The 14,813-nt window shown below is 40.5% G+C and overlaps 1 protein-coding gene across 2 annotated transcripts; it reads left to right on the forward strand.

The window, feature by feature from the left end:
- Positions 1–491: 491 nt before the first annotated feature.
- On the forward strand, positions 492–9,099 carry KLHL22 (kelch-like family member 22). Of its 2 annotated transcripts, none has more exons than XM_010575328.1 (6): positions 492–859; positions 1,774–1,939; positions 3,155–3,873; positions 5,022–5,214; positions 6,642–6,875; positions 7,923–9,097. In XM_010575328.1, exons 1-6 carry the CDS (start codon positions 633–635, stop codon positions 8,298–8,300), a joined length of 1,917 nt encoding a protein of 638 aa, XP_010573630.1. In that variant the 5' UTR covers positions 492–632; the 3' UTR covers positions 8,301–9,097. The 2 variants fall into 2 exon arrangements, with proteins under 2 accessions (XP_010573630.1, XP_010573638.1); XM_010575336.1 differs by lacking the exon at positions 492–859 and adding an exon at positions 871–1,000 and having other exon boundaries at positions 7,923–9,099.
- Positions 9,100–14,813: the final 5,714 nt, after the last annotated feature.

Genomic DNA, 14,813 nt, shown 5'->3' on the forward strand with positions numbered 1-14,813 from the left:
TGCTAGCTTGAAGTTGTCACAATAAAGAAACTCACTTTGAAGCCTACACTTTCATATAGTATTTTATAGAATGACAGTTGGAAATGTGCTCAGCTAAGGAAAATGAAAAAGCAAAGACAGGGAGAGAGGAGAACTTTCAGATTCTGTGGTAAAATATCAAGAGAAAGAACATGCAGTTTATATTGCAGCAAGGTTATCTGAGGTTATTAGGCAATTTAGCAAAAATATGTCTGTTCTTTGTTATAAATGATGTAGAAATGCAAAAGAAACAAGGGGTTCTGGTAATGGGTTGGGAAGTGAAACTCTTGCTAAGAAAAAAAAAATATCCCTACATGCTACATACTTTGACTCTTGGACTGAAAACCCAATAGTCAGAATACTTGTTTGAAAAACCATGTTCTGCCACTTTGGTGTGCTGATGTACACATGTCTGTTTCTAGTATCATCATTCAGAATAATTTATTCAGGGTAGAACTGTCTCTCCATTGACTGAAGAATTGGTTTGATTTATTTTCTGTGACAGGCGGGGGTCAGAGGACCGTTAGTAAAGCAAAAGGCACAAACCTTTGCTGATTCTGTTGTCTCACAGATTTCATTCTGCTACAGCTGGTGGCTGAGCATTTCTGCCTGGGATGGCGGAGGATCAGGAGCTGACTCAGCCACACAAAGCTCAACTCGAGCCCTCCCTTCAGCAGCGCACCAGCAACACATACCGCAGTGCAGAGCACTCTCAGGCCTTGCTCAGTGGCTTGGTATCTCTCCGAGACAGCAGCATCCTCTTCGATGTAGTTCTGGTAGTGGAAGAGAAACCTATTGAGGCTCATCGCATACTTCTAGCTGCATCCTGTGACTATTTCAGGTACACTTCCATACAGCAGTAACAAGCATGTGTCTGAATATTACTCAAACCTGCAACATCCAAATCTTCTTTCTCGGCACACTGCTTCTGGATGTAAAATTAGACCTGTAAGATGGAGCTGAATGTGTTTCAAAATACTAAGTATGGCTTTATTCATCTTTCTGTTATTTCTCTACAGAAATCTGAGCTTACCTCCACTAAATTCACTGCCTGTGGTACTTGGAGGTATATAAAGAGGAGACTATCTGAACAGCTGTCTTCTGCATAAATGAACTCTGGGTGGCTTTTAATATATCCTTAGCATTGGAAGACTTTGCCCATTGTGGTGATCATTTCATAATACACAAAAAGTCACTGGAAGTGGGTCACTCCTCTGTTACATGCCTATAGTGTGACTCACTGTCCATTAAATCAGGCACTCCTCTGGTCAATTTGACTAGCAGTTTCTTGAACTCACTTTATTTTCATAGAGCAAACAAACAAACAAACAAATAAATCCCAAGGCAATCCAGGCAAACTTCTAACTGGAAGAAAAACTGCTCTAGCTTAGAAAAAATTCCTACAGTCCCAAGTTCCTCTCTTTTTCCTCTTCCCCCACACCCAGAGTATCTGCCTCTGCCCATTGACTATCCGTATGTACTGGGTTTGTATTTAAGTCCTTCAGCTGTGAATCGTACCTTTCACATGGCCCCTACTGTTTTCCTGCAGAATGAATAGTATTACTTTCGTAGGTCCTAAAGGCCTGTACTCTTGGTATCAGTGGCTTAGAGAAGAGGTAATGCCATAGAAGTGTCTGGCTAGGTTTTTATCTTTCTGAATATTTTTTTTATGTTCCTGGGACAACGTAAGATAAGCAAACTGAAAATAGCTTCAATGCAAATCTGCCATAGCATGTGCCATTGTCTTTTTTACAGAGGAATGTTTGCAGGAGGACTGAGAGAGATGGAACAAGAAGAAGTTCATATTCATGGCATCTCCTACAATGCAATGTGTAAAATCTTGAACTTCATTTACACTTCTGAGCTGGAACTCAGTGTGAACAGTGTACAGGAAACCTTAGCTGCAGCCTGTCAGCTTCAGGTGAGGTACTGGGAGATGTGACAAAAAAGAAGCAAGAAACAAAAGCAACAATGAAAGAAACAGAAAACATGGATATCTGGTTAGATGGAGGGTTAGGGGGTGAATAAGACCATGGGTCTGATGAGAAGCCTTTCTCTGGGATGCTGTATCCACTGGAACTAATTATGGAAGGGTAGGAACAATGAATGAGTACTTGCACATCTTATTTGTGCCAATGGTTTTATTACTTATAAACATTTACCATTTCATCTAGAGGACTGTTTTATTTAGCACTCACTTCTACTGATCTGCTTATGAAAGCTTCCCTGAAATAGAATACCTCTGCCCTATGGTAAAGGACAGGGCTTGCTGCTCAGAAATTGTTCTGCTGCTCAAGGTCTTCCCCAGATTGAGTCCACAGGCACATAACCTCCCCTGACCCCGTCACTACAGGAAATCCTACCACTATGGTTTCTGCACTAAGTGCAGAGTTCATGTGCCTTTAAGACAAGTTTTTTCTCTTAATTTCCCCTGCAGCTAACTGCTGCACAAGGCTTTGGTACTAAATCCGGAACTTTCCGCGTGCTTGCTTTGGTTGGTTTGTACACACATAGTTAGCACCACTTTGTTAGCAGAGGGGCTCTTGGACAGCAGTTACTTCTTTACTTGCCAGTAGTCCCTCCTGCCAGATATGACTTCAAATTGTATTCAGAAGACAACACTACATATTAATTTTCCTTTCAAATGGCTTCCTCTGCTCTTGAGTGATGTAGATATATTTGTTACAGATACAGTCTTTGATACAGTATGTCTATAGTGCCCTGAAATTACGGAGTGACTATAAACCTGGCTTTCACTATGTCCTCCATGCCTTCCGTTTTCATGACTGCCTCCCAGGCAGCCTGCAGTTTGGTGCCACGCTAACGAACCAGGCAGCCTGGCTGTCCACTGTCCCATGTGTCTTGGAAGACACATTGCTGTTGCACCTGAAGCCAAACTCGTAGGCCTGCAGTACAGTGTGGCTAGAAAGTCTATATTATATTCATCTACATACCCATGTTGAGTTCTTTTTCTCTGGAGAAAGGTGAATTGGGCACAAGTGAACATGGTGATCAGACTGTGAGGAGAGCAGTTATCTTGTGTACCACTTCCTTACAGTCATCCCAGGCTTCTGTCACCTGTCTCCTGAGTGTGAGGCAAGTGGTGTCTGAAATGAAAAATATCTCTCTCCTGCAGATTCCAGAAGTCATTAAGTTCTGTTGTGATTTTCTCATGTCCTGGGTAGACGAAGAGAACATCCTCGACGTATACAGACTAGCTGACCATTACGACTTGAGACATTTGAGTGATCAGCTGGATTCCTACATTTTGAAGAACTTTGCAGCTTTCTCAAGGACACAAGTGTACCGACAGCTACCCTTGCAGAAGGTCTACTCCCTTCTCAGCAGCAACCGTTTAGAGGTTAACTATGAGTTTGAAGTTTATGATGGGGCACTTTTTTACCATTATTCTCCAGAGCAACTGGAGACAGATCAGGTCTCCCTGATGGAGCCCCTTAAGCTACTTGAGACAGTTCGTTTTCCTCTGATGGAACCCCAGATCCTGCAAAGGCTTCATGACAAATTAAGTCCATGTCCTTTAAAAGATACAGTCGCAGATGCATTAATGTACCACAAGAATGAATGTCTTCAGCCAATGCTTCAGAGCTCCCAGACACAGCTGAGATCAGAGTTCCAGTGTGTAGTGGGATTTGGAGGGATGCATTCTACTCCATCCATTGTCCTCAGTGATCAAGCCAAGTATCTGAACCCCTTATTGGGAGAGTGGAGGCACTTTACAGCTGCACTAGCCCCCAGAATGTCCAACCAAGGGATTGCTGTTCTCAATAATTTTGTATATTTAATTGGCGGAGACAACAATGTAAGTGGTTTTCGAGCAGAGTCAAGGTGTTGGAGGTAAGATAAGGATAATCCTGCTATTATTTTTCTTGCCACCCTGTTGCCCATCTCTGAGTCAGTAAGCCAGTAGCGCAGTCTGTACACTTGCTAGCTGAAAGATTAGGAACTGATCAGGGGCCTCACTGATAGAAAACACAAGAAGTAAACAAATGAGCCTCATAGTAACAGGAAGCTTCCAGCAGCGCTAATGGGACTAAGCCAAGCCTGACAGGGTAGAAACAGCTACTTATTCAAGAGTATTACATGTGCTACTTTCTGCCTTGTTGGAGGGGGGAAGTATTAAAGGTGTGGGAAGCAGTAGTGAACCTAGAACCCTAGATTGTCTAGATGCTCTTGAGCTAGGATTTTCTAGAAGTCCTCCGAGTGTAGTTTTAGTCCCAATACAAAGGGATTTAGCTACCAAAAAGAGTTTTTAAATAAAATGCTATTACTGGCTGATTTTCAAGAATCTGTGTGCACAATAGCAGTATTCCAGGGTCCCCTCATATTCTTCTGTGCCAGGGAAAAGAGCAGGAGGAAGGATCAAGTTTAGACCTTTCATTGTCCATTCCACTGCAAAACCAGATACAAACACTTTTATTTTTATATTGTGGTAACTTTTACTAGTTTTAGCTGAGTTTCCCTTATTTTATGGCATGCATAGTTTCACTTCACAACCAGTTTTCTCTGTAAGTAAAATTTCCAGACCAGATAGATATTTTGATCTGAAAGTGAATCATGAGGTTCACTTTGAGCAGCAGATATTTGGGAAAAAGAATCAAAGAACCCACCACATATTTATGCCCTTTTTGGACTCTTGAAGATCCAGATTCAGTCTTTGTGCTATTTTTAGACTGTTTTACCTTGCAGAATGGCTTTGTGCAAGCAGAGATTTTGATGTATAACCTGACAGCAGTGTATAAAATAATGGAAAACCTAGGCTTTTATAGCATCATTATGTCAGCTAAAATACATCTTCTAAAAATAGAATAAAACAACTTTGCTAATAATAAAATGCTGACAAGGCCAAATTTCACTCCACTTACAGCTGAGCTCAATTTCAGCCAACAACAGTACAGTAACCCACATCTGTGGTACTGTCTGGTATTCCAGCAATGATTCTGTGCCTGTATGAATAACTTTCTTTGATCCCATTCTTTTACAAGGTATGACCCGCGACACAACAAATGGTTCCAGATCCAGTCCCTACAGCAAGAGCATGCTGACCTCAGTGTTTGTGTTGTGGACAACTATATATATGCTGTCGCAGGCCGAGATTACCATGAAGACCTGAGGGAAGTGGAGAGGTATGACCCTAAAAGCAACACTTGGGAATATGTGACACCTCTGAAGAAGGAGGTAAGGAGTCCATTAGCCACACACACTACTACTGTTCCCCAATTCCTGATTTAATCTTTTTAGATGCTTTTCTCATGTGTAGTTTTAAATTTGCTGATAGTCAGATGGAAAACAGTAGCCTCTATATATGAGATAAATGAATATCAAGAAAGGAGAGTAATAATATATGTAAATTACATTTTGAGGTTAAATGCTTATTTTTCCTGTTTTCTTGTCATTTTCCCCTGCACCTTTATTGTGCTAATCCTTAAAACCATTTAAACTTGAACACATAACCTCTGGGAACAGGAAGTTTCCATTCCTCCTACACAGGTAAACTATGAGCCACAGTAGTACAAGCTTCTCACTTACAGTCCTGACAACTTGCTTTACTCCTGATCAGAAGAGATAATGCCCCAGGAAGAAGGTACATCAGTTTCTATAGACTGCTTAGTTCCTGCACACAGAACTGAGATTGGGTAACAAGTTCTAGTCACAATAGCTTATGTGATGCAGAATCACATCTGGCTGAGCTAACCTAAGACCGTTACTCATTTGAAATACATGAGTGAATAGCTGTCTTTTGTCATCAGTAGCATTTATCCTTCTAGAACAGCAATTGCCAAACTAGCAGTTGTGACCTCAGGAACCAGGAAATGGTATAGTGACATGGGAATTGGGGTTATGAGTGGAAAAGTTTGTTCTAAGTTCTAACACTGCTAAAAAAGGCAAGAATTTCCATTTTCAGGTTAAAAGTGTTGCAAAGGAGGAAGATAAATACAAACAACTGCTTGGTGAATCTTGGTTAGGGAAGAAAACTAAAATCCTGAGTAATCTTTCAAGAAACTATGCTGATTGCTACTGTACCTTTTAAAAGCTTTGGGTCAAGTGACCAGCACAAAATAATATTTCTGATTTCATAATGCCTCTCAATTGAGAATCTCAGGACACCTTAAAAATACAAATATTACTGCCATTTTACGAAAGGGATGCAGAGGCAGAAGAGCTTGCATGAGGTCACAAATAATAAATGTGTGTCAATGCTGAGAATATAAAAATCCTTAAGATCCAATTGAGTGCTACTAAGTAGGATATCTTGCATTTCTGATAACACTGCTTGTATAAGAAAAACCTCCAACAGAAAGGCTTCCAAGTAGACTAGGGAGAAAAGTAATAGTACGAATGATCTTCTAATCAAGGAACAATAAAGAATGAGAACCCACTGCAGTTCTGGAAGTTTTAGAAATTTTAGTATATTTCGTTCAGAAATTCACACTTATAGCATAATCACCTAGAAAGGAATTGTCTATAAGGAAATCTTTCCAGATGTTGATATCTGCGTAATACATGAAGAAAGTCACTCCCTTAATGTCTATTCCATACTTTGAAACCGGGAGAAATACATAAATCCAGACCTCAACCTCTTGCTTTCCCATGTGGTGATACAGGTATACGCACACGCTGGAGCAGCACTGGATGGGAAGATGTATATTACTTGTGGGAGGAGAGGAGAAGACTATTTGAAGGAGCTACAATGTTATGACCCAAAGACTGACCGCTGGGACGTTTTAGCAGATGGTCCAGTGAGACGTGCTTGGCATGGGATGGCTGCACTGCTAGGAAAGCTCTACGTAATTGGAGGAAGCAACAATGATTCTGGCTACAGAAGGGATGTTCACCAGGTGAGAGCATGTCATACCTGTCTTTCTTGGAAGAGTCTGTTTCTTATGGATGCTTGCACTCTGATGTAATGTCTTTCTCCTACTAAGTATGCAAATAAAACTGTCTGCCCAGCAACAGCTACTGCACCAGCTCTCCCCCACTCAGTTGCAGAACTTGCAATGATTTATTTACTGCTCTCTGTCTTGAATGCATAGTCTAATGCACAAAGCATTAAAGCTCTAGCACTTGGAATTCTTACCAATTTTAAAACAACTTTGATGGATAACATTCATTGGCATGCACATACCCAATAAGTAGCACATCAACTAAATTTATTTTACATTGTCTTCTCACGTGCATTTTTTTCTAAGTTGAGGACTTTTGAGTTACCAATGTGTAATTGCAGGACAGATTTGTAAAGGATGTGTTGGATGGCAATTATATAATGCAATTGAATGTACAGTACCTGATAAAAAGTGATGGCTGGTGAGAATTCTCTTGAGTCTTATTCCAGCTTCTAGAACTGCTAGAGACATGAAGAGAAGACACAAAAAGTAACTGCTCTTATAAAGTGAATGAAGATGGCAGAATTAAATCTAGCTGAAAAGTATATCTGAATCATAAAAAGGTGCTTACAAATAAAAGCAGTTAGCCAAGTAAGTACCCAGTGAAATCTAAAGCTTCCCAACATATGGTGCAGAGACAGCTCAGCAGATATGTCATATTTGTATGTTCCAGCACATTTTTTTCTAATGCAAACAGATGCATTAAGTCTGAGCTTATATTAGCATGTGTCCTCATCTCTTTCACTTTTGTATACATTTTTTTAATGACGTACAGCTGTTACTCCAGCAGCAGGGTCAGAACTTGTGATTCAAAGCTATATGGCAACTATGCACAGTTTTCTGCTGAGTACTGTACTTTTACTACATAGTGATATGCTCTCTCCATTATCAACACCCTGTCAAAAGACTGATGATATTGCATGGCTTCCTAAATAGTTTGCCATATGGCCAGGCTCTGTCACTAAGATACAAGTTTGATTTTGGCTAATCTTTTTTTTACAGGTTGCCTGCTATAGGCCAAGCACTGATCAGTGGACAAATGTATGTCCGCTTCCTGCAGGACATGGAGAGCCAGGCATTGCGGTCTTAGACAACAGGATCTATGTCTTGGGAGGCAGATCCCACAACAGAGGAATCCGCATGGACTATGTCCACATTTATGATGCAGAGAGAGACTGTTGGGAGGAAGGACCCCAGCTGGAGGATGATATTTCTGGGATGGCTGCCTGTGTCCTCACTTTGCCCAGGGCTATTTTAATGGAAACAGAGAAATGGTTCTCAGAATGGCATGCAGACCGCGTGAAGTATCACCTTGATTTTCCATCGGAAGTTATGAGCGTATCAGACTGGGAGGAATTTGACAATTCAAGTGAAGATTAGAAAACTTTAATATTTATTTTTTGCCAGTGGATGAGGAAATTAAGGCTTGGAGAAAATACTTAGAGATTTTATATGTCTTTCTTATATATATAAATAAGTATTTAAAGGTTTGAAATATAAGTGTTCTGCACAAAACGCCATTCACAGTCAATATCTGCCCATCTGCAAGTGTTCTGCACAAAATGCCACTTACAGTCAGTATCTGCCCACCTGCGAGAAAGCAGCATTTTTAAAGTAACTACAGAACTGCCATTTTCCCCCTGTTAAAGTATAGAGGTTCTTCTGCTTTGAAGGAGACTTTTCTCAACCTTCAGCATGGACAGGAAAAAAACACAGAGAAGGCTCAGCTTGACTAGCTTCTTTCCTTCCAGCTTTTAGCTTGAAATAGCTTTTTCAAAAATTTTTTTTCCTTTTTTTTTTTTTGGTAATAGAACTTCCTAGCCAGCTTAACACAGGAAGGTAACACCTAGTGTCCCCCTCCTGTGCCAGGTGTCAGACAGCTTGATTGGTTCTTCAGCAAGATTGAACATACAGAAACAGGAACAGTAGCAAGAAAGTCTGAACCTTCATCTCATCTGGGCATGCAGCCATCTTTGTAACTGGGTTAGAGCCTGTGAACTGACACCCACTCCTGAACTTCTATACTGCAAGTTCTGTCAACACAGTGGAAAGAAGATTTCTAGAAAAAACTCTCTGTACAGAGTATGGCAATCTCATCATTCAACTGTCAGACACATTTGTTCACAAGCATAAATTAATAAATCCTTGTCAGAACTTTTTTTCTTTTTAACTGCTGTCTCAGTTTTATTAACTGTGATGTGGAGTCTGAAGTCAGTGAGCTTAATTAGATCCTACAGTACTACATTAGTATCAGTGAAGTTACACCAGCTTGGGAGATGGGCAATTTTTTTTCATTCTTTTATTATATGCTTTAGAAGAGGATAAAGAGAGCAGAGATTGGTTTGCCAGAGCAGAAGAAAAAAAGTAATAAGGAGATGACTAGAGGTATTGAAGATTACATTGGTCTAAGACCCTGCAGTAGCTGAACTAATGCCAGCAACACAATACAGAATTACTACAGCTCAGAAAGATAAGGCATAGTAAATCCTTCCTTCATGAGGCCTTAAATTAATTGGCTTCTGACTACCATCTCGCTTAACATTAGTTTAGAAGATGATGTAAAGTCTGAACCAGTGTCATACCTGAATAGCATGGGATCCTTCCTCTTGGAGGGCCAGGAAGTAATCAGTGCCACCAGAAGATAATTAAGAACTACCAAAAGCTTTTACATCTTGTAGCAATAATGGGGTTGCAGGAGAAGGGCAAAACCAAGGTGATAACCAGAATGATATGATACTAGTCAAGTATCATCACTTTATGACAAATACTGCACATTGATGTGCTACTTTAGAGAAATGGAAGAAGTTCCTGGATATTACCATTCTTAGGGATATTTTGTTTATGGAAACAAAGATGATTTAAAAATGGACCTAGATGACTCCACATTAGGAGACTGGGCTTCTGGAAAAGATTGAAGAATATTTGCACAACTCTTTTAATAAGCTCAACAGCTTTTTCTTGGTAAAAGAGGGGCATTTGTTGGATATTTTCTCCAGCACTGTCAGTTTTCACCTCAGTCTGTGAACCTTTGCCAATTGGCAAATAAAACAAAAGACCTGGTAACTGTAAGAAACCCTGATTATGAGCTTCTTCAGAAAATATTTTTTTGATAATGAACTCTGAACTGCACAAGGAGTCTGGAAATACAGATTCTATTACACTGCAATATTGGAGACTGATGAGTATTCCTATTTTGCATACAGAGTTACTTTAAATGTGTAGGAATTAAATGTAGCCCTCAGATGTAAGGACACATCTCTCTGACATGGACATCAGTAGAACCACTCCTTCCAGACTGCAAGTGTTGCAGTGGCAATTTGTTTGGTCTGCAAACAAGTGGTTCTACTAGTGGTTCAGGTCATATTCTAGACTCAGCTGTTCTAACTAAACCCAGACATCTAACTCAAGTCTAATGCTTGCAGTGCCTTTTCCGTTTTAACTAGCATTTCTCAACAGACCAGTGATACCCTATGTTATACAGCTGAAAATGTTATTTAGCCTCTTTCATGATAAAAAAAAAAAACAAAACTAATCGATCTCTGTCTGGCTTCTTTTCCTTTTCCTATGTAAACCACTAGAGGGTATAACTTACTATTACAAATAACCAAGCTGATAGGCTAATTCTTAGATGACATAGGAGACTATAAGACATCTATGAGTAATTATTAAGATAAAGAAACATCTTGAGAAAACACATGGGTTGGTTTTTTTTCCAGCTTCTACCCTATCACTCCTGTGTTTGAATACTGATTTTTAGATAGTCAGGTTATCTGTTTTTCCATTTATCAGTATATGGAATTCTGTGATTACATTATTTATTAAATCTTGCTGTTGGATGCTGTGCAAAGCAAATCAATATAAGGCTTAGAATGCAGTTGCAAGGAAATTACTTTTCCTTAAAGCAGATCATCTACCTTATAGAGAAGTCTAAATTATTCTTCCTATGTTTTTTAGTTACTGGTATAATACCCCTAAGTTACATGAACTAAACCTAAGGGCAGGCAGGTATTACGTATTTTGATTATTTTGATATTACAAAAATTCTGTTGCTTTCATCCCCCAAATTTCTTTTCATCTGCATGTAATGTGACTATTGAAAGTTATGGTATGCGCTATCTTATTTGCATGTATTTTGTTTAGGTAAAAAACCACAGAGCTTAGCTTAGCTCAGCTCAAACCATCCTAATCATTTAGCAGTAGCTCGTTTTAGTCCAGCATGTACCTTTTCAAACTAACACATAGGCTAAACAATAATAAAATTGCTTTGCTTTAAAATTGGCAATTTTTATCTAACTCAGCATATATAAAGCACTTTGTTATTCTTGTTTACTACAGTTACCTATATAAAGAAATTGCAGGAGAGATCACAGATTGATACACAGAGCTATAATTATTATTCATTGGTTTTCCTATCAGGAATGATGCTTCAGGAACTTAGCCTTCAAGAGCCCACTTAAATTTTATGTTATCTCAAGAAAAAGATGTGCTCATAGGCATTTTAGGCTGATTCCATATTTTTTTATTTATAAATTCTCTGATCTCCTAAATATGTCAGTCTTGTATCTTACAGTAAAAAGCATTCATTTTTTACAGCAAGTCCTCAAAGACAGTATAGCACAAGACATTGTGGACAGATGGTCAATGAACTAAGCAAGCTTTAAGTTATTTCTGGTCTGTAAGAGAATAGCCAAACAACTCTTCCAGAACTGAGTGATCAAAATACCAACACTTAAACTGCTGATACATTAGGAAGTCCACAAGAATAACAACTAGGTTTCTTAATGATCTATTTTCCTATTTCCTGCCAGCACAGAGGTAAAGCTGTATAGGCGTATTTGCTAGAGTTGTAATTAGTGGACTTGTATCCTGAAGTATTTCAGCCTTCCACATTTGGAGAAGTGATTGTGACTGCTTCAGTTTTTGTTTCATAACTGCTTTCACTACTGTTATTTCTTCTCCAGCTGTCTACCTCCAAATCCAACATATTCTTTCCTATTTCCTCATGGTTTAAATTAGGGTCGTTAATTTTGCATTGGAAGCATACCCAGTACTTGATTTGAAACAATAAGGATTCTCATTCTATACCCTTGACGGAAATTTACTTCTCCTTACTTAGAGACCAGCCACATGTACAATCTATTTGGCATTCAGCCCAACTGATGCAGTCAGAAGCTTCTGGCGAAAGGAAGAAGGAGCAGCTGGGCACAGGGCAAGAGGGACAGGACCTTCTCAAGGGAATATTCTGCCAACTGAGTTTTTATTTCATCAGCAGCTGATGCACTTTAAGAGCTCCCCACCTCCTCAGTTGAGCTACAACTGTTTGGCCATGCTCTGAGGGTGGAAGCTGCCAACAGGTAAGACAAAGAGCATAAATGTATTTATATGTAATAAAAAGGTAAAGGTGGTACCATACATTTATCCATTCTTCTTAAACCAAATGCAGTTGTAGGGATGTAATACACCTGAGATGATGGTCTGTAGTCTAGAAGTTGAAGCACAGTCTTATCAGATAACATTAATGATCTTGAACAAGTCACCTTTTTCTCATACGTAAGTAGAACATGGGATCTTTTACCTAGAAGATCCAGCCTAGTTCAACCACAGTTAGTGAAACTGAGGGGGGAAGTACTTGAAAGATGCACACAGCCTGCATGAATACAAGTTCAGAACAGCTAATTGTGGCAGTTCTTCCAAACTGAAAACCTCTCCGTGCCTTAGAGTCCTGTCTGGATGGGAAGGTGGGTGTGCTGGTTCTCTAGCGTTAGTCCAGCCCCATGCAGTATTGCACAAAAACTGGTTTATAATTAAATACTATTTATTCCTGACATGTTACAGCTCTTTGGAGATTTTAGTATTATCTATATGAAATGGAGGCAAAATAACTATGTATTTGACCTACTACATTTGATTTTTATGATAACAAAAATTATAATTCAGTAAAATGCAGCAATAGGAATTTTTATTTCCTTTTTATATACTATGTGTTACTAATCTGCTGCTAACTTGTGGCTTTTGTAATTATTTTTAAACATTATTTAGCATGTTATTGCAAGTCCAACTACTATCTTTTAATCTATATTTTGGCCATGGCCAAATAGAAAATGATCCAAAACTGCTCAAATGACAGAAGAAAACATAATAACCTTCATAATCTAATGTAGCCTATCTACATGTGTTTAAAACTGACTCTCCTTGGCAGATACAAGCACTTAAACCAGTAGGAACAGATCAAAGATATAGCTACTAAGTAAGCTTCCCTAGCAACGGATGAAATATTTTTGCATAGATGTGAATTTTCAGATGGTATTACTCATCTCTAGGTCTACTGTTTTGCTAGTATTGCTGTACAGGACTAAACAGCTGTTGTTTTCCACCCAGGAGGTGGCTGTATTTCAGCGGCTGGTAAAATGATACCTGTACATGTATTCAGGGTCTACTTTAAGATCGTTTCGTGTTAGTGATGTTATGAGACTTTCCTGGATGATTTTGTCTAAAGCATAAGAATGACACTGGATGAGTCTTGCATTTTTGTGGATTTGAACTGTGCTAAATGTCTACAGAGACACAGCCCATATGTTCCAATCCAAACACCTCAGTAGGCACTAGTTGCCAATGTAGGAAGAAGAACAAAGAGAAGAAAAATGACCATGATGTGACTGAGCTTTAGGAAAAGGCAAAGCATGAAAGAAAGATAGCAAAGCTGGAAAAAGACTACACAACAGTCCTATTATGCACTTCAAGTCAGTCATCTTAAATGTATTTCTCCATTTTAAATGTTTTTTGCTTTCAAGTGCTGCTTCATTTCACATTGCCAGCCCCAAACAAAATGAAAAAACAAAAGCACAAATTAAACAGTCATGAGACTGAGCTAAAATCATGCTATTTGCAAAGGCTGCTAGCACGTCTGGGGAATTAACGCGGTTATTTTGTCACACCCTTGCCTATTGCAGCTGGACATGCCGATTGCCACTGCCAGCCCTCCCAAACGTGAGTCAGACCACGCAAAGGCCCACACTGCTTGTCTGAGGTCACCGCGCACCAACCTCCCTCTAAAATTCAAACAGCTCATGCTGCACCATGTGCCAAACGCTTGCCCACCCCTTGCCCATGAGGCCTGCTGAGTCCTTTCCGGGGTTTCCTTCCTCTTCAGCGGCTGCAACACCATCTTCCCTCCCGCCTGGGCCCTGAGACAGGGCTTTGACCCCGTTATCTGGGAACAAGGCCATAAAGAGACAGGAAACTGTCTCTTAGAGCACGTAGGAAGTTCTCTCGAGATCAGAGGAGATTATCACACTGGTCCATTTTGTTCCTCCAAAAAATAATCAACTAATAAAAACAAAACCTCAGGGAAGGTGATCTCTGTGTCCCAACCGCCTGTGGTCAGGGTGCCTGGCTGCGGGGCATCCCACTGAGCGAAGAGGTGTGGAGAGGGATGGGAGGCCCAAGGCAGGGCCGGAGGGACCCTGGAAGGAAGGGAAGCTTACCGTGCCTTGGGGTGCCATGGCAAAGCAGGGGAAGCCAGGGGCTGGGCAGCACCGAGGAGGGATGTGCTGAGAGAGGGATGGAGAGAAGATGGAGGAGGTATGTTGGCGGGCGCCCCTCAGATGTCTTCAGCCCAAGGACTGGGCGGTTTTTGGGGGGGGTGACCTGTGGTAAAGCGTGCCGCAGCGTGCATGGCGAGGGCGGCCCTGCTGTGTGAGGGGCTGCAGAATGCGCGGGGGTCTCGCACCCCGCCTGACTCAACACCCCCCCAGGCCGTTCACGTTCATTCACACACCCCCCCCAACCGGGGGTGCGCCGGGAAAAGCTTGAATGACTTTAGCCCAGAGGGACCGGGGAAAGAGCTCCTCCAGACGCGAGGATGAGGCACCGAGCCACGGAGCTCGCCCCCCC

The sequence above is a fragment of the Haliaeetus leucocephalus genome, unplaced genomic scaffold, assembly GCF_000737465.1.
Source record: "Haliaeetus leucocephalus isolate CR32 unplaced genomic scaffold, Haliaeetus_leucocephalus-4.0 Scaffold13, whole genome shotgun sequence".
Lineage (NCBI taxonomy): Eukaryota > Metazoa > Chordata > Aves > Accipitriformes > Accipitridae > Haliaeetus > Haliaeetus leucocephalus.